Source organism: Capra hircus (genome assembly GCF_001704415.2).
Source record: "Capra hircus breed San Clemente chromosome X unlocalized genomic scaffold, ASM170441v1, whole genome shotgun sequence".
Lineage (NCBI taxonomy): Eukaryota > Metazoa > Chordata > Mammalia > Artiodactyla > Bovidae > Capra > Capra hircus.
Window position 1 is genome coordinate 61,622,626 of NW_017189516.1, and position 17,799 is coordinate 61,640,424.

At 46.6% G+C, this 17,799-nt stretch overlaps 1 protein-coding gene across 1 annotated transcript in view; it reads left to right on the top strand.

Annotated features, from left to right (window-relative positions):
- PNPLA4 (patatin like phospholipase domain containing 4) overlaps positions 1 to 17,799 on the top strand; it is a 41,438-nt gene that overhangs the window by 18,509 nt on the left and 5,130 nt on the right. The window contains 1 exon segment of the mRNA XM_005701203.3: positions 6,908 to 6,973. Within this exon segment, the coding sequence (XP_005701260.2) occupies positions 6,908 to 6,973 (66 nt within the window).

Genomic DNA, 17,799 nt, shown 5'->3' on the forward strand with positions numbered 1-17,799 from the left:
ATAGGGGTCAGAGAGAGTTGGACATGACTCAGGAGCTAAACCACAGCGACAGCAGAGGATAGAGCTTTGGCACCTGTCTAAATTGGTACAAACTGTTGAATCTGTGTTTAAAGCTCTCCCACTGTGTGTATGCTCTTGAGATGGTCGTTCGACATCCACAGAGGCCCTCTGATACACACACACCCAGGAGGGCGTCCATGCAGAATGGTGTCCCTCTCGGAAAGAAGAACCCCATCTCCATCACTACGATGTCCTCAATTTCCCTGCACACAGTGAGCGTGTTTTTTCTCAGGGACAGCTCACATTGAGCCTTTCGAAGGTGAAATAAGGACTGAATTTAAGATTGGTCATTACGTTGGAAAGACTGGGGAAGATAAATTTGAGCCTGTCTTTGAATTTCAAGTACACCAGCAGGCTCTGAATAAACAGCCAGATTCTCATCAAACGCCACAGTCAACTTTAGGCACAAATGAGACTTGTTGAGAATTTATTCTCCAAGGAGGCCGGGCTACATCATTTTCTAAACACCTCTTTTCTGTGCAATGAAAAAGGAGAAGAGCTCGTCCTAACGTGTGTGGAATGCGCACTTGGCCGTGGTTCATCCGGTCGTAAAGGAAGTTACTAACGTTTATTCTTAGCATGGTGTACTTCGGGTGCGTGTATGTGCGTGCTCATTCGCCCAGTCGTGTGTGGCTGTGTGCGATCCCGAGGACTGTAGCCCACCAGGCCCCTCTGTCTGTGGGAAATATCCCAGCAAGAATCCTGGAGTGGGTTGCCATGCCCTCCTCCAGGGGATCTTCCCGACCCACGGACTGAACCCGAGTCTCCTGTGTCTCCTTACATCGCAACTGGATTCTTTACCACTGAGGTACCAGGGAAGCTCAGGGAAACAAAAGCCGAATTAGTGGTTTAACATCCATGTGATTCTTTCCTTTTTTTTTTTTTTTTTTGGCTCTATCAGTTCTTACTTGTGGCGCACGGGATCTTTGCTTTTTGCTGCAACACGCAAGCTCTTCAGTTGAGGCCTGTGAGCACTAAGCTGCGGTGTGTGGTGTCTAGTTCCCTGACCAGGGATGGATCCAGGGCTGCCTGTACTGGGAGCGTGAGAGTCTCGGCGGCTGGACCACCAGGGAAGTCCGACACACGTGTTAATTCTTACGGTGCTGGACTAAGTGTTGGGGAAGGAACGCTAGGTTCCTACCTTCTGTGCCAGTGCTTCCAACCAAAGAGCATCCCCAAGATGTGGCTAAATATCCATTGGAGGGCTCAGACACCCCCACTTGAGGACCCCCCACCCACCCCCGGCCCTAGACATATCGAGATTTGTTAAGAAAAATTTCACTGAGGGCCGGTGAGTTTAAGACAGTAAAAGAGCCCGTTTAGCCATAGTGTTTCATATCTCATTAACTACCTCCCTCCTTAGAAAATCCTATTTGCTTGCAGTCAGGAAGAAAAGCTGCTTAGTTCCTGTCTGTCGAAAGCCAATTTTCCTACTAACCACAGTTTGATACACAAATCAGTAGCCTGAATAAACTGTGACAGAACAAATACATTGCTTTTGGGGGAAAATGATGGGTATTTTCCAGTTCACTGCACTCTTCAAACCCGTTCAGAGGATTCTTAACTGTTTCTATCTGTGACAAAGTAATTGGATAGCATTTTTCATCTCAATACCTCCAAAAGAGATCCAGGCATTAACTTGTGAACTTCACTTTATATCTTGTCAGGAGGGATGGGGGAACCCTGATACTTCAGCTTTTAAAGGTAGTGATGGGTTTGTTTTTTCTTTTCTCTTTGTTTTTGCAAGCCACATGTGTGCATAGCATAGTGAAACGAGCTGTTATAGTGAAGGTAGGGGTTCTCTCCCTGGGACAGGAAGATCCCCTGGAGGTGGAAATGGCAACCCACTCCAGTATTCTTGCCTGAAGAATCCCACGGACAGAGAGGCCTGATGGGCTACAGTCCGTGGGGAAAGAGTCAGACACGACCGAGCGACTGACCATGCATGCACAGTGAAGTAAGTGACGAGAGTTATCGAGTGTCTTTGGTTGTTTAAGGGCCCCTGTGGCGGTGGTTTAGTCGGTAAGTCGTGTCTGACTCTTGCGACCCCGTGGACAGTAAGAAATGTGTCCCCTGTGTTGGCAGGTGGATTCTTTTTTTTCTTTTCTAAATTGGAGGCTAATTACAGTATTGTGGTGGGTTTTGCCATACTTTCACATGAATCAGCCATGGGTGTACATGTGTGGCAGGTGGATTCTTAACCACTGGACCACCAGGGAAATTCTGTAATAATTTTTCCCCCACCACTGTATCCATTGTACTTTATCAATTTTTTCACCGCTTCTTTTTTTTTTTTTTAATTGCCTCTAATTGGAGGATAACTGAAAGTGAAAGTGAAGTCACTCAGTCATTTCTGACTTCAGGCTCCTGCATCCATGGGATTCTCCAGGTAGGAATACTGGAGCAGGTTGCCATTTCCTCCTCCAGGGGATCTTCCTGACCGAGGGATTGAACCCAGGTCTCCCACACTCTTAGGCAGAGTCTTCACTAACTGAGCTTTGAGGGAAGCCCGAATTCAAGGCCTCTAAGTCCTGTCATTTCCAAGATGTGTGCCAGACGCAGACTGTTTGCGTTACTGCTTTAGTTCAGCCTTGCCTTTTGCTTGCTGGCAACTTCATTAAAGAGCCGCGCTGTGCTTGCGGAGCACACCCAGGGTCTGCAGTTGTTTTCTGCGCTGCTTTGTTTCTGTACTCATGGCGATGCTGAGCGCGGCCTTTCTGCAGTCGCGGGCAGCAAGGGCTGCTCTGGAGTTGGAGTCCTCAGGCTTCTTGCAGTGGCTTCTCGTCGCGGGGCACAGGCTCATTAGCTGTAGACAGTGGGCCCCGTTGCCTTGTGGGCTGTGGCACCTCCCTTTCCTGACCAGGAGTCGAGCCCGTGTCCCCAGCATTGGCAGGTGGATTCTTAACCACTGGACCACCAGGGAAGTCCTGAAATAATTTTTTTTCCCCCAGCACTGTATCCATTGTACTTTATTATTTTTTTTCACAGCTGCTTTTTTTATAAATTAATTATAATTGGAGAATAATTGAAAGTGAAGTTGCTCAGTCTTTCCTGACTCTTTGAGAGCCTGTGGAGGATAATGACTTTACAATCTCGTGATGGTTTTTGCATACATCAACATGAATCAGCCCGAAGTATACATGTGTTCCCCCACCACACCACGTCCTGAATTCCTCTCCTGTTTCCCTCCCCACCCTATCCTGCTGGGTGGTCCCAGAGCACCAGCTAGAAAGTGTTAAGTCACTCAGTCATGTCCGACTCTCTGCGACCCCACGGACTGTAGCCCGCCAGGCTCCTCTGCCCATGCAGATTCTCCAGGCAAGAATACTGGAATGAGTTGCCATTGCCCTCCTCCAGGACATCTTCCTGACCTAGGGATCAAACCCACATCTCTTGCATTGGCGAGCACATTCTTTACCACTGAGCCACCAGGGAAGCCCCTGTAATTACATATTTTTAAAGGAGTGGGCAAGTGATGAATTAGGGTGAAGGCAGTGGCCGGAACTATGTCCAGTCTTGTGCTGAAAGCTGATCAGGGCGACTAGGGGGCTGACAAGGTTGGGCCTGAGTTTGCTTGGTTTCCATCCCATCGTCCCCACTGATGGCTGTGATCTTCTGCAAACCACCAGAGAGGCTGCTCACCCCGGCTTGCACCCTTCTGCGAAGGGTGCAGGTAGCGGCAGGCGTGGCACCCTATTCTGTCACGCCCACACCGAAGCTGAGATTTTGGAGGTGAATGCCTCAGTGAGGGCTGGTCTGCACCGACCCTCCTTAGAAGGCTGAGAGCTCCCGTGCAGGGCTGTCATCATACCTCGGGTCCGTGCTTTGCGCTCTGAGATTTTGGAGGTGAATGCCTCAGTGAGGGCTGGTCTGCACCGACCCTCCTTAGAAGGCTGAGAGCTCCCGTGCAGGGCTGCCATCATACCTCGGGTCCGTGCTTTGCGCTCGACACCTTACAGTTCTCCCTTTGTTTACTTCTCCATGTTTCACTGCAGGATCATTGCTTCACGGTATTGTGTTGGTCTCTGCCCTCCAGTCCACACCCATCAGCTGTAGGTACACACACGTCCTCTCCCTCTTAAACCTCCCTCCCACCTCCCACCCCAATTTCTTCTTTTTTTTTAAAAAAATTTCTATTGAAGTATAGTTGATTTACAGTTGTTATTATTTTCTGTTGTATGGCAGTGATTCAGTTATACACACACACACACACGTATATGCACATTCTGCTTTTAAAAATTTTCTATTATGGTTTATCATAGGATATTTTTTTGGCTCAGAGGTTAAAGTGTCTGCCTCCAATGCGGGAGACCTGGGTTCGATCCCTGGGTCGGGAAGATCCCCTGGAGAAGGAAATGGCAACCCACTCCAGTATTCTTGCCTAGAGAATCCCATGGACGGAGGAGCCTGGTAGGCTACAGTCCACGGGGTCACAGAGTCGGACACGACTGAGCAACTTCACCTCACACTTGCTTTACAATGTTGTGCTGGTCTCCACTCTGCAGTGAAATGCATCAGCCATATATATACATCCATCCATGCCCTCACATCGCATCCCTCTTGAATGCGCCCCACCCTATCCCAGCCCTCTAGGTGATCACAGAGCACCAGGCTGAGCTCCCTGCGCTAATCCAGCAGCTTCCCACTAGGTCTCTGTTTTAGACACAGTCGTGTGTATATGTGTCAGTGCTTGAGTCGGTGAGGCCATCCAACCATCTTGTCCTCTGTCGTCCCCTCCTCCTCCTCCTGCCCTCAATCTTTCCCAGCATCGGGGTCTTTTCCGGTGAGTCGGCCCTTCCCACCAGGCCGTTATGCTGGTGACTGGGCCTCTCCTTATTTGCCCTTCCGAATAAATCAGCTTGTGAGAGCTGACTTTCCACATCACAGGTACAGCATGGTTTCTTTGGGGGAAATGCCCTTCTGGCTTCTAAGTAACTCTTACTGGATGTTGGGTGTGCCCAGTTGCTGAGTTGTATCTGACTCTGCAACCTCGTAGACTGCAGCCCGCCAGGCTCCTCTGTCCGTGGCATTCTCCAGGCAGGAGTACTGGAGCGGGTTGCCATTTCCTCCTCCAGGGGATCTTCCTGACCCAGGGACTGAACCCGCGTCTCTTCGGTTTCCTGCCGTGGTAAGTGGGCTCTTTACCACCAGTGCCACTGGGAAGCCCTCGTGGACATTGCACAAGTCATTTTTAAGGCTCATAACCCATCTCTGAATAATTCCTGCTGGGAAAAGAAGCTTGATGAAACCTTTCACAGCAAACAGCGATGGAGTCTTCACTTACCAACTGAAGGTTTGGAGCTTAAGCAGTCACTATCTAACGCTGTATCTTTCCTGATAGAACACAGCGATTTGCAAACTGCATCGCACAATAAAAACTTGTGCGTGTCAGGAAAGCTCCCCAGAACCTGGCTTTTCTTGTGGGAGGAGACAGTAATATTTGCAACCGCAGTCTTTTTCCACTTTTTAAAGGGAAGGTAAAGTATAATTGGTGCGCCTAGCTGGCAGTGTCTCATTACATATCCAGGGCGTGTCCCTGGCATGTAACATGTATTCTTCCCTCAGTGACAGCCTGGTGACATAAATGCAAACATCCCTCAGCTGTGAGCTAATCAATGCCATGACAACCAGAGGGGTTTGTTCCTCTGCAAGATTGAAACGTCCAAATGATTCTCACAATGTGGCATAGAACATTGTAAATAACTGACTTTCAGCTTGTACGACTGAGGGAATTTAGACACACCTGGACTTTAATCCGTCTAGTCAACAAAGGTTCGTCTAGTCACGGCTATGGTTTTTCCAGTAGTCATGTATGGATGTGAGAGTTGGACCATAAAGAAAGCTGAGCGCTGAAGAATCGATGCTTTTGAACCGTGGTGTTGGAGAAGACCCTTGAGAGTCCCTTGGACTGCAAGGAGACCCAACCAGTCTAACCTAAAGGAGATTGGTCCTGAGTGTTCATTGGAAGGACTGATGCTGAAGCTGAAACTCCAGTACTTTGGCTATCTGATGTGAAGAGCTGACTCATTTGAAAAGACCCTGATGTTGGGAAAGATTGAAGGCGGGAGGAGAAGGGGATGACAGAGGATACGATGGTTGGATGGCATCACCAACTCGATGGACATGGGGTTGAGTAAACTCCAGGAGGTGGAGATGGGCAGGGAGGCCTGGTATGCCGTGCTTCATGGGGTCACAAAGAGTCGGACACAACTGAGTGACTGAACTGAACTGGATTTTGATCGTGCAGTGGTAACGTGCCAGTGTTTCTCAGGTGAAGGCAACGGAATCAGAGGACCATGAATTGTCCAGTGTCTTTAATGTCTTTTCCAACGTGAAAAATTTTATCTTCTGTTTAAGCATGTCCTGGTGGCTCACTTGATAAAAAATTCTGCCCACAATGCAGGAGACCCAGGTTCAATCCCTGGGTTGGGAAGATCCCCTGGAGAAGGGAATGGCAACCCACTCCCGTATTCTTGCCTGGAGAATCCCTTGGATAGAGGAGCCTGGGAAGACCCCAGTCCATGAGGTTGCAAAGAGTTGGGCATGACTGAGCTACTAATGCTTTCGGTTTTACTCTGTCCATGAAATACATGGACCGTGTTTCATTTTTATAGTAGATTTTGGAGAAGGAAACCGCAACCCACTCCAGTATTCTTGCCTGGAAAATCCTATGGACGGAGGAACCTGGTAAGCTACGGTCCATGGGTTTGCAAAGAGCTGAATGACTTCACTTTCACTTCACTTTGTGTGTAAACAATTGTAACCTCCTAATAGGTGACGTGTGAAATAGATGGTAGGGCGTGTTGCTGTCTCATTTCACAAGCTGTGTCTTAATTTTGTCCACTAGGTCCTGCTGGCCAGCAGCTTCCTGCCCATCTATGCAGGACTGAAACCAGTGGAATACAAAGGGCAGGTAAGCGTCCTAGAGGTGATGCGGGATCCCTGGTTCCTGGGATCATCTGTTTCCTTTCGGAAGATCCATGATTGTTGTTATTATCCTGGCGGCTCCCACTCTGTTCCTGTGACTTTGGTCTCATAGGTTTGTGTCTGTTTAACAAAAGAAAAAAAGTCCAGTGCAGGGGCCATGGTACCCTAGAGTTGAGATTTCGTGATTGAGAATGATTGACTAGGGCCCTCCGTTTTCCCTCTGGTTAAAAAAAAAACAAAAAACAAAAAAACACTTCACCCTTATTTTGAATATCCAAAGAAGCAACAGAGCTTGTGAACAATTTATTGAAGTACAGCTGCTTTGCAGTATTGTGTGCGCACGCCCAGTCATGTCCGACTCTGTGACCCCCCGGCCTCCTCTGTTCATGGGACTCTCCAGGCAAGAGTACTGGAGTGGGCTGCCGTCGCCTTCTCCAGGGGATCTTTCCCACCTGGGGGTCGCACCTGTATCTCTTGCCTCTCTTGCACTGACAGGAGAATTCTTTACCCCTGAGCCATCAGGAAGCCCTGTTGTTAGTTCTGCTAAGGTGCTTCAGTCGTGCCCGACTCTGTGCGATCCCGTAGACGGCAGCCCCCCAGGCTCCCCTGTCCATGGGATTTTCCAGGCAAGAGTGCTGGAGTGGGCTGCCGTCGACTTCTCCGGTTCTTAGTTCTGCCGTCCAGCACAGTGAATCACCCGTGTGTTTCCATATATTCCCTCTTTTTTTGAATTTTCTTCCCCGCTAGGTCACCGTGGAACGCTGAGTCGAGTTCCGTGCGCTCTACAGCAGTTTCTCGTTGCTTTTCTACGTTAGACACAGTGTCAGTAGTGTAGATAGATCAACCCCAGTCTCTCAGGTCGTCCCTCTCCGCCGCCTCTCCTCTTGGTCTGCATACATTTGTTCTCGGTCTGTCTGTCTCCTTCTGCTTTGCCAGATAAGCTCATCTGCGCCATTTTTCTAGACTGCACGCGTGAGTGAGCTTACAGGATATTTGCTTTTCTCTCCTTGACTTAGTGCACTCTGTATGACGGGCTCTAGGTCCGTCCACGTCCTGTCAGTGGCACCGTTTCATTCCTTTTCATGGCTGAGTGATGTTCCATCGTCTGCGTGTACCTCATCTTCATCTGTTCTTCTGTCGATGGACGTTTAGGTTGCATCCACGTCCTGGGTTTGTAAATAGTGCTGCAGTGCGCGTGGGGGTGCATGTGTCTTTTTGAATTATGGTTTTGTTGGGGTGTATGCCTAGGAGTGCGGTTACTGGGTCATGTGGTGCTTCTATTTTTAGTTTTGTGAAGAACCTCCATACTGGTCTCCATAGTGGCTGCATCAGTTTACACGCTCAACAACAGTGTAGGAGGGTTCCCTTTTCTCCACACCCTCTCCAGCATCTACTGTTTGCAGATTTTTTTTTTTTCATATTGAGCTGCATGAGCTGTTTGTGTATTTTAGAGATTAATGCCTTGTCAGTTGCTTCATTTGCAAATATTTTCTCCCGTTTTAAGGCTTGTCGTTTTGTCTTATTTATGAATTCGTTTGCTGTGCGAAAGCTTTTGAGTGTAACTGGGTCCTCCTAGTTTATTTTTGTTTTTATTTTCTATCTTCTAGGAGGTGGGTCAGAAAGATCTTACTGCAATTGATGTTAAATCGTGTTCTGCCTGTGTTTTCCTCTAAGAGTTTCATAGTGTCCAGCCTTAAATATACGTCTTTGATCCATTTTGAGTTTATTTTTGTGTTTGATGTTAGGAAGTGTTCTAATTTTATTCTTTCACGTGTAGCTCTCCAGGTACCACTGATTGAAGACACTGTCTTTTCTCCAGTGTATGTTCTTCCCTCCTTTGTCATAGACTCAGTTCAGTTCAGTTCAGTCGCTCAGTCGTTCTTTGCAACCCCATGAACCGCAGCACGCCAGGCCTCCCTGTCCATCACCAACTGTTGGAGTTTACCCAAACTCATGTCCATCAAGTCGGTGATGCCACCCAACCATCTCATCCTCTGTCGTCCCCTTTCCTCCTGCCCTCAATCTTTCCCAGCATCAGGGTCTTTTCCAATGAGTCAGCTTTTCACATCAGGTGGCCAGAGTATTGGAGTTTCAGCTTCAACACCAGTCCTTCCAATGAAAATTCAGGACTGATTTCCTTTAGGAAGGACTGCTTGGATCTCCTTCATGGGGTTGCAAAGAGCCGGACACGCCTGAGCGACTGAACTGAACTGGAGTGAGCGACTGAACTGGGTGAACTACCGCCTGCTCTCTGCTGTCCACCCTGCCCACAGTCATTTCTGCCAGCTTCTTTCTGTGCCCTGCAAACATGTTTGTGCTCTAAAATTTCACCATCCTGTCTGATCCTGGTCTTCCGTAGCCTACACACCAGCGCACACGCTGATAACCAGACACAGTGGCTGCTTAATGTGCACCAGAGATAAGCGTCTTATGCTCCAACACAGTAGCTATTTATTTGTGTGTGTGCTAAGTCGCTCAGTCATGTCTGACTCTGCAACCCCATGGGCCGTAGCCCTCCAGGCTCCTCTGTCCATGGGATTCTCCAGGCAAGAACAGTGGAGTGGGTTGCCGTGCCCTCCTCCAGGGGATCTTCCCGACCTAGAACTCAAACCTGCGCCTCTCGGATTCGCCTGCTTTGGCAGGCAGGCTCTTTACCACTAGTGCCACCGTTTAGTTAAGTATTATTTGTGTATTAGTCTATGCTCTGTGTCTTAGTTGCAGCATGAAGGATCTTTTAACTACAGCATGAGACGTCTTAGCAGGGCGTTGTGGGATCTAGTTCCCGAGCAGGGACTGAAACCGTGATGGCCCCTGCGTTAGCAGCTTGGAGTCTCAGCCGCTGGACCACCAGGGAGTCCCCCACACAGCAGCTGTGCAACACACCCTGCAGATATATATTTTCTAATCCCATACACTGTGTAACACCTACTCAAATCAGGCACACCTTCATGGATGGTTAATGCCGTTTATTTTATAGACATGTGATATGTATGTAGTCGTTTATAAATGTGAACACGAAAAGCATTTAATACCTGTCATTGGTTCATTCACTTTGAAGACCCTGCAAAAGGCCTGTGCTCAGTGGATGGTCTCAAAACCAGGGAATTGATTTTTACAAATCTCTTGGCTAATGTGTCTGGGACTCTCTCTGTATTTGGACCTTGTGAGGCCTCATGATTTTCTTCCTCTGACTTTTCCTGGCCATTCCAGCCCTTTTCTGTGCTTCTCATAGGATTCCTGGCCAAACCAGTCAGCCCTGGAATGATTGTCTAAAAGGGGCAGATGAGAAAAGTAAGGCTGAGTCACTGGATGAAGCCACGGAGAGGCAGACACGGAGAACCTTAAAGTGGTCTGCCTTGTCCAGGTTGAGCTGTTTTTATTAGCACAAGCATTACTTGCAGGGATGGGCTTCCATGCTATTGGCTAAAACCCTCTCCGTGACCACTCAGAAACATCATATACACTGATTTTTTTTTCTCTTTAAAGCAGCATAAGGAAAAGCTCGCAGAAAGGCCATTTTAAATATTCACTTATTTGTCTGTGCCCTGTCTTGATTGTGTCACATGGGATCTCTTAATTGAGGCACGTGGGGTCTAGTTCCCCGACCAGGGATTGAACCAGTGCCCCCTGCATTGGGAGCAAGGAGTCTGAGCTACTAGACCACTTGGGAAATCTCGAAACTGGTTTTTGCCCACCCCCTCCCCCAATTCCGAATACTGCCTCTCAGAGGTAGCAGATACTCAGTTACCAAGGAGCACGATTTTTTGTTGTCTTTTAAAAATGTGAGAAGTACCCCACTTGACATAATGATTCTAAAGTAAGCTAAGTAGCATTTTTCTGTTACAGCAGTAAAAATCAACACTTATTTTTACCTATAAATGTTCAACACATGCTAGCCAAATCAACTTTACATTATGGTTATGAACTTTAATTTGATGATCTGAAATGTGATGATTTCACTTCAAGTTATTGCTTGATAATATATAATCATGACAGAAATGGCTAAATGGCAGGAAAAAAATATATATGCAAAGCACTCAGGTGTCTTACGAGATTATATATGATCATGAAAAGGGGATTTGGGATCCAGGAGTCATCAGCATCTCTGATGTGATGGGTAAATTAAGAGGGGCTGACGGAGAAGGTGGATGGAGCTATGGTAGGGAAGAAAGGAAAGGGAGGGTGGAACGAAGGTTAAAGAGCAGAGACCCAGAAGGCTAGTACTGAGCTGGCCAGAAGGTCCCCTTGGGTTTTCTGTAATATGGGGAAACCTCAGTGATCTTTCTGGCCACCCGAATATGCTGTACGACTATGTTGAACATGCCCCGTGTTTAAGTAGTAATAGCTGTATTATGAATGAGGTGCGGGTGGTGATGGCTCCTAGTTTCTTCCAACATACGATGTCCTCGTCTTCTTCCTCAGTAACGGAACTCCAGTTCTTCTGTGGACTTACTGCCGTGTAGCTGAAAGGTCATGATCACCAGTGTTCCTTGCTGCTAGGTGTGGCCATCCCCTTAAGTGCGGGCAGTGAGAGGAAGGCCAAGTTGCTGTGGGACTTATAGGAAGTGAGGTCGTGTATATTTGTTTCCTCCCTGCTGCCCAGAACTTAGACGTGATGACCAGAGCTCTGGCAGCTATTGTGGATCATGAGGTCACAGATCACTCTGTAGCTAGAGACAGATAGAGTTGGGAAGACTTGGGGCCTGCATGATTTGAGGAGGGGCACCTTATCAATGTACCTTCTATGTTGCTTTCATGGGAAAAAGAAGCAAAACTTCTGTTGTTATTGCTTTCTATCTGATGCATCAGAGGCCACTCCCATGTGCTGTAGCGAATAGTACCACTGTATGCTCAGTTCAGTTCAGTCGCTCAGTCATGTCCAACTCTTTGCGGCCCCATGAATCGCAGCACGCCAGGCCTCCCTGTCCATCACCAACTCCCAGAGTTCACTCAAACTCACGTCCATCAAGTCAGTGATGCCATCCAGCCATCTCATCCTCTGTCACCCCCTTCTCCTCCTGCCCCCAATCCCTCCCAGCATCAGAGTCTTTTTCAATGAGTCAACTCTGTACATGAGGTGGCCAAAGTACTGGAGCTTCAGCTTGAGCATCATTCCATCCAAGGAAATCCCAGGGCTGATCTCCTTCAGAATGGACTGGTTGGATCTCCTTGCAGTCCAAGGGACTCTCAAGAGTCTTCTCCAACATCACAGTTCAAAAGCATCAGTTCTTCGGCGCTCAGCTTGAGGAAATTGAGATGCAGAAACATGCATTCACTTCACTGAAGACATGCAGCTGAGTTAGGGGGCACCTTTCCCAGGATGATCTCTAATGTCTGCGTCAGTCACAGGCCTTTTGCGCTACTAAGTCTTGTTCATTTCTTAAAATATACATATATTTATATATGTTTAAAGAAATGTATATATTTTATATAGAAGAAGTCTGTATATTTATGTATGTAAAGAAATCCATGTATATTTATATATATAAAGAACTGCATATATTTATATATATTAAGAAATATTTATATAATTAGATATATATATTAAGAAATAGATACTTATATATATTAAGAAATAGATATATATATTAAGAAGTAGGTATTTTAAGAAATAGATATATTTATATATATTTATATATAGTGAGAAATATATAAAGAAATAGATATTTATAATTAAGAAATAGATATATTTATATTTATATAGCAAGAGAGATACATATTAAGAAATAGGTATTTATATATTAAGACAGGTATATTAAGAAATAGAAATATTTATATAATTTAAAAATGCATATTTGTATATAGTAAGAAATATATATTTATATTTCAATGTAGTAAGAAATACATACATCTGTATTTACATATAGTAAGAAATACATATATTTATATATATATTTGACCTTGGGAGGTGAGGCATGACCCTCTGATGACTGGCCTCTGGGCACAGGGCAGTGTCATGATGCTGTGTTTTTCTGCTTGTTTTTAAACATCGTTTACTAATTCACTTTATTTTGTCGCTGGTTGCACTGAGTCTGTTGCCGCGCCCAGGCTTCCTCTGGTTGCAGTGAGTGGAGGCCACTCTCGAGCTGTGCAAAGGCTTTTCACCGCAGCGGCTTGTCTTCTTCCAGAGCAGACTCGAGGGCGTGTCAGCTTCAGTAACGGTGGTTCAAGGGTTTCGGTGGTTCAAGGGTTTCGTAGTTGTGGCTCCCGGGCTGAGTTGCTCCACGGCACGTGGGATCTTCCTGGCCCAGGCACCGAACCTGTGTCCCCTGCATTGGCAGGCGGATTCTGAATCCGAGGACCACCAGGGAAGTCCCTGGTTCCCCCTGGTTGTGCAATAAAGCCCAGGAAGAGGGGACCCCATGTACACGATGACTGATGGGGTGCTCCTTGGGGTGCTTGCTTGTTTCCGCAGCCACATGGTGGCCGTTTGCCGCTTGCTAAGGACTCAATCGGGAGGATCCCCTGGGGCAGGGAGTGGCACCCCACTCCAGTATTCCTGGGCTTCCCTGGTGGCTCAGACAGTAAAGAACCCACCTGCAGTGCAGACACCTCGGTTCAATCCCTGGGTCGGGAAGACCCCCTGGAGGAGGGTGTGGCAACCCCCTCCGGTGTTCTTGCCTGGAGAGTCTCCATGGACAGAGGAGCCTGGCGGGCCACAGTCCATGGGGTCTCAAAAAGTCAGACACAACTGACCGTACAGTTGGACTATGAGGAAAGCAGTGACAGACTTTTATCTTTCTGTGTTCCAAAATCACTACGGATAGGGACTGCAGCCGTGAAATTAAAAAACACTTGCTTCTTGGAAGAAACACTATGCCCAACCCAGGCAGCATATTAAAAAGCAGAGACATTACTTTGCCAGCAAACGTCCATCTAGTCAAAGCTGTGATTTTTCCAGTAGTCATGTTTGGATGTGACAGTTGGACTATAAGGAAAGCTCAGCACCGAAGAATGGATGCTTTTGAACTGTGGTGTTGGAGGAGACTCTCGAGAGTCCCTTGGACAGCAAGTAGATCCAACCAATCCATCCTAAAAGAAATCAGTCCTGAATATTCATTGGAAGGACTGATGCTGAAGCTGAAACTCCAATACTTTGGCCACCTGATGCGAAGAGCCGACTCATTGATAAGACCCTGATGCTGGGAAAGACTGAAGGCAGGAGGAGAAGGGGACGACAGAGGCTGAGATGGTTGGATGGCATCACCCACTCAATGGACATGAGTGTGAGCAAGCTCCGGATGATGGACAGGGAAGCCTGGCGTGCTGCAGTCCATGGGGTTGCAAAGAGTTGGACACGTTGAGCGGCTGAACTGAACTGAACTGAATGGTGGATTTACAGTGTTGTGTCCATTTCTGCTGTACAGCACAATGACTCAGGTAGACGCATACAGACATTCTTTCCCATTATGGTTTATCCCAGGAGACTGGATGCAGTTCCGTGTGCTGTGCAGCCAGACCTTTTGTTTATCCATCCTACGTGTAATCTGCTAACCCCAAGCTTCTAGCCCGTTCCTTCCCCACTCCCTCCCTCTGCCCCTCCCCCTGACAGTTCTCTGTGACTCTGTTTCTGCTTTGTTGATAAGTTCATTTGCGTCAGATTTTATGTTCCACATATAAATGTTATCATATGGTATTTGTCTTTCTCTTTCTGGCAAAACTGTTTGCAGAGCAAGTCCAGCCCTGCCTCGAGGTTCTAGCATGAGCTTCTCACAGTGTGGAACATATGAGCTTCTCGCAATGTGGAACATATATCCAGGCACGCATGGCGTGTTCTGAAAGGGCTTGCTGCAGGAAGAAGTGAGCGCTTTTGGTATTGGGGACAGCCTTAAGCTTTACAGTCTTCTCCTTCAATTATATGACATGAGCTGCTGAAGGTCACAAGCCTGGTGTGAAGCCTCAAGGCATCACATGTGAGACACGGCTTGGGGTGTGCTGGCAGACGACCGCCCCTCCGGGTTTGCTGTGACGGGTGTCGCTACCCCATAGAATCATGGCCTCAGCTCTGGTCTCCAGCTGTAGCCCACCAAGGACAGCCACAGTAGACCCCCACCCCACCTCTGGGCACGAGATCGTCTTCTCTACTGAAGAACCGTTGTTTCTTTTCAACTCTCTGGACTCAGACAGTTCACCTTACCATGGTGCACGTTAGAATATGGTCAGAGACGCAGGTAAAGGGCGTTAGGACAAAAGACAGTCAGCTGTGGGGACCAGAATTCAGAGATGCGGGTAAAGGATGTTAGGACAAGTGACAGCAACTTGTAGGGGCCAGATGGTTTTTTTTTTAATATTTATTAATATTTATACACATTTAAATGTTCCCTGGTGGATTCCCTGGTGGCTCAGATGGTAAAGCATCTGCCTGCAGTGCAGGAGACCTGGGTTCGATGCCTGGGTCAGAAAGATCTTCTGGAGAAGGAGATGGCAACCCACTCCCGTATTCTGGCCTGGAGAATCCCATGGATGGAGGAGCCTGGCGGGCTAGAGTCCATGGGGTCACAAAGAGTCAGACACCACTGAGCAACTTCTCTCTCTTTCTCTCTATACACGTTTGTAAATGTTTTTTAATTTATAAGAATTTTAAAAAATTATTTGTTTGCCTGCACCGGGCCTGTGTGGTGGAACATGGGAATTTTTTTTTTCATTTTTTTGAGTTGGGGCATGTGGTATCTAGTTCCCTGATCAGAGATCAAACCTGGGATGCTTTCATTGGGAGTGGAGGGTCTTGGCCACTGGACTACCAGGGAAGTCCCACATGTTTGGTTTTTGAAGCATGTTTTTCTCCTGGAATAATTTTCTTTTAAACTTTATTTGGCCTACCATTTCATTTGGTGAATGAAGGTGCTGTAATCTGAAACTAAGAAACTCAGGGCAAAACTCTCCTGGGAAGAGCCATTAGCAAGAGTTTGGAATCCTCGGTGTCACGGCAGTAGGTGTCACGGCAGCTTATGGAATGCTGCCCACGAAGTGGGAATGATTTTGAGGAATATGTTGCAAACAGCCAGATGATTCATGGCCAGCAGCATAGGGAATGTAGAGTTTTAATTTATCCATCAGTCAGTTCAGTTCAGTTCAGTTCCGTCGCTCGGTCGTGTCCAGTTCTTTGTGACCCGATGGACTACAGCACGCCAGGCCTCCCTGTCCATCACCAACTCCTGGAGTTTACCCAAACTCATGTCCATTGAGCCAGTGATGCCATCCAACCATCTCATCCTCTGTCGTCCCCTTCTCCTCTCACCTTCAATCTATCCTAGCATCAGAGTCTTTTCAAAAGAGTCAGCTCTTTGCATCAGGTAGCCAAAGTATTGGTTTCAGCTTCAGCCTCAGTCCTTCCAATGAATATTCAGGACTGATTTCCTTTAGGATGGACTGCTTGGAACTCCTTGCTGTCCAAGGGACTCTCAAGAGTCTTCTCCAACAACCACAGTTCAAAAGCATCAATCTATCTATAGCACATGAGATATAAGGTATTTGCATTTAGTAATGTTATTGTTGTTTCCAGAAATTTTGCTTGCATTAGCATGTCTGAGGGTGGGGTGGCTGTGTGGGTGTGTGTGTGTGTGTGTGTGTGGTTTTGGGAGTGATATAGTTCATGAGAGCATGAATCAGGACAAAGATGGACTGTATTTACAACATCTGAGCTGCTGGGGTTATGGTTAGAGTAGCGAGTAACGCTGACAATTTAATCAAGCCGCTTGATAAGCTGTTTGTTTCCCTGACTCTTTATCCAATCAGAATAAGCTAACAAGAGTGAACAAAATTTGGAAAAAAGACTTTCAGTTCCCTTAAGCGGCACTCATTAGCCCCATGGTAAATTAGAACACTTTGCACATTGACGAGCCAGATTGCCCTTCTTTTCCTTCAGTTGAGTAAAACAAGGGAGCTGTCAGTTAAGTTATATGGCACTTGGTGCATATTTTTTTATTTCCCTTGATGAAACCTCTGTGAATTTTTGTATCATTGGTGAGATATTCTACTGAGGGTATGAAAGGTAATTTTGGAAGGTGTTCTTTCTCTCTCTCTCTGCTAGGTATTATCTTATTCCAGAATTTGGTGTCTAAATCCAAAGCAATGAGGGAAGAGAAGAAAAACAAACAAACAAAAAAACTCCAGGACTGTAAGGCACAGAACCAGATATCTGGGACCTTCTTTTTTAACATTAATTAATTTTTATTGAAGTGTGTTTGTTGTTGACGATCATTCGCTCAGTCGTGTCCAGCTCTTTTCGACCCCATGCACTGCAGCACGCAGATTCCTCTGCCCTCCACTGTCTCCCGGAGTCTGCTCAAATATACTAGTTCCTTTACAATGTGGGGGCCTTCTTAATACAAATCTGTCTTTTTTAGACAGTATTCGTATAGTCTTGTGTGTGTGTATCCATATTTATACGTACACAAGCATATATAAATGTGCGTATATAATAAATACTTACATAAATGTGTTTTGTTCTTTAAAAAAATAAAGATGGTAAGCAGATTACGCAGGTCAGGTTCCTTTTAATTGAATCCACTAATTTTTTTTCCTACACCAAAATGCAGTTCCCTCAACCAGAGATTTTCAACACATTTTCACTTTCTGTTTACTTACTTTTATTTCCTCTGAGGGGAGGTGGTTGCTGGCCAAGGCCTTTGTAAACAATACCTATCATTTAGTCACCTGCTCTAGAAATCAAAGCAGGTAAGAAAAGCAGTTTAAAAGAAAGAAAGACATCTGAGAAAAGGTGAATGAAGGTCTTTAACTCAGTTAAGGACGCTTTATGCTAACCTGTTTCTCAGTCCTGACCTCCTTGCTTTTTTTCCTCCAAAATAGACT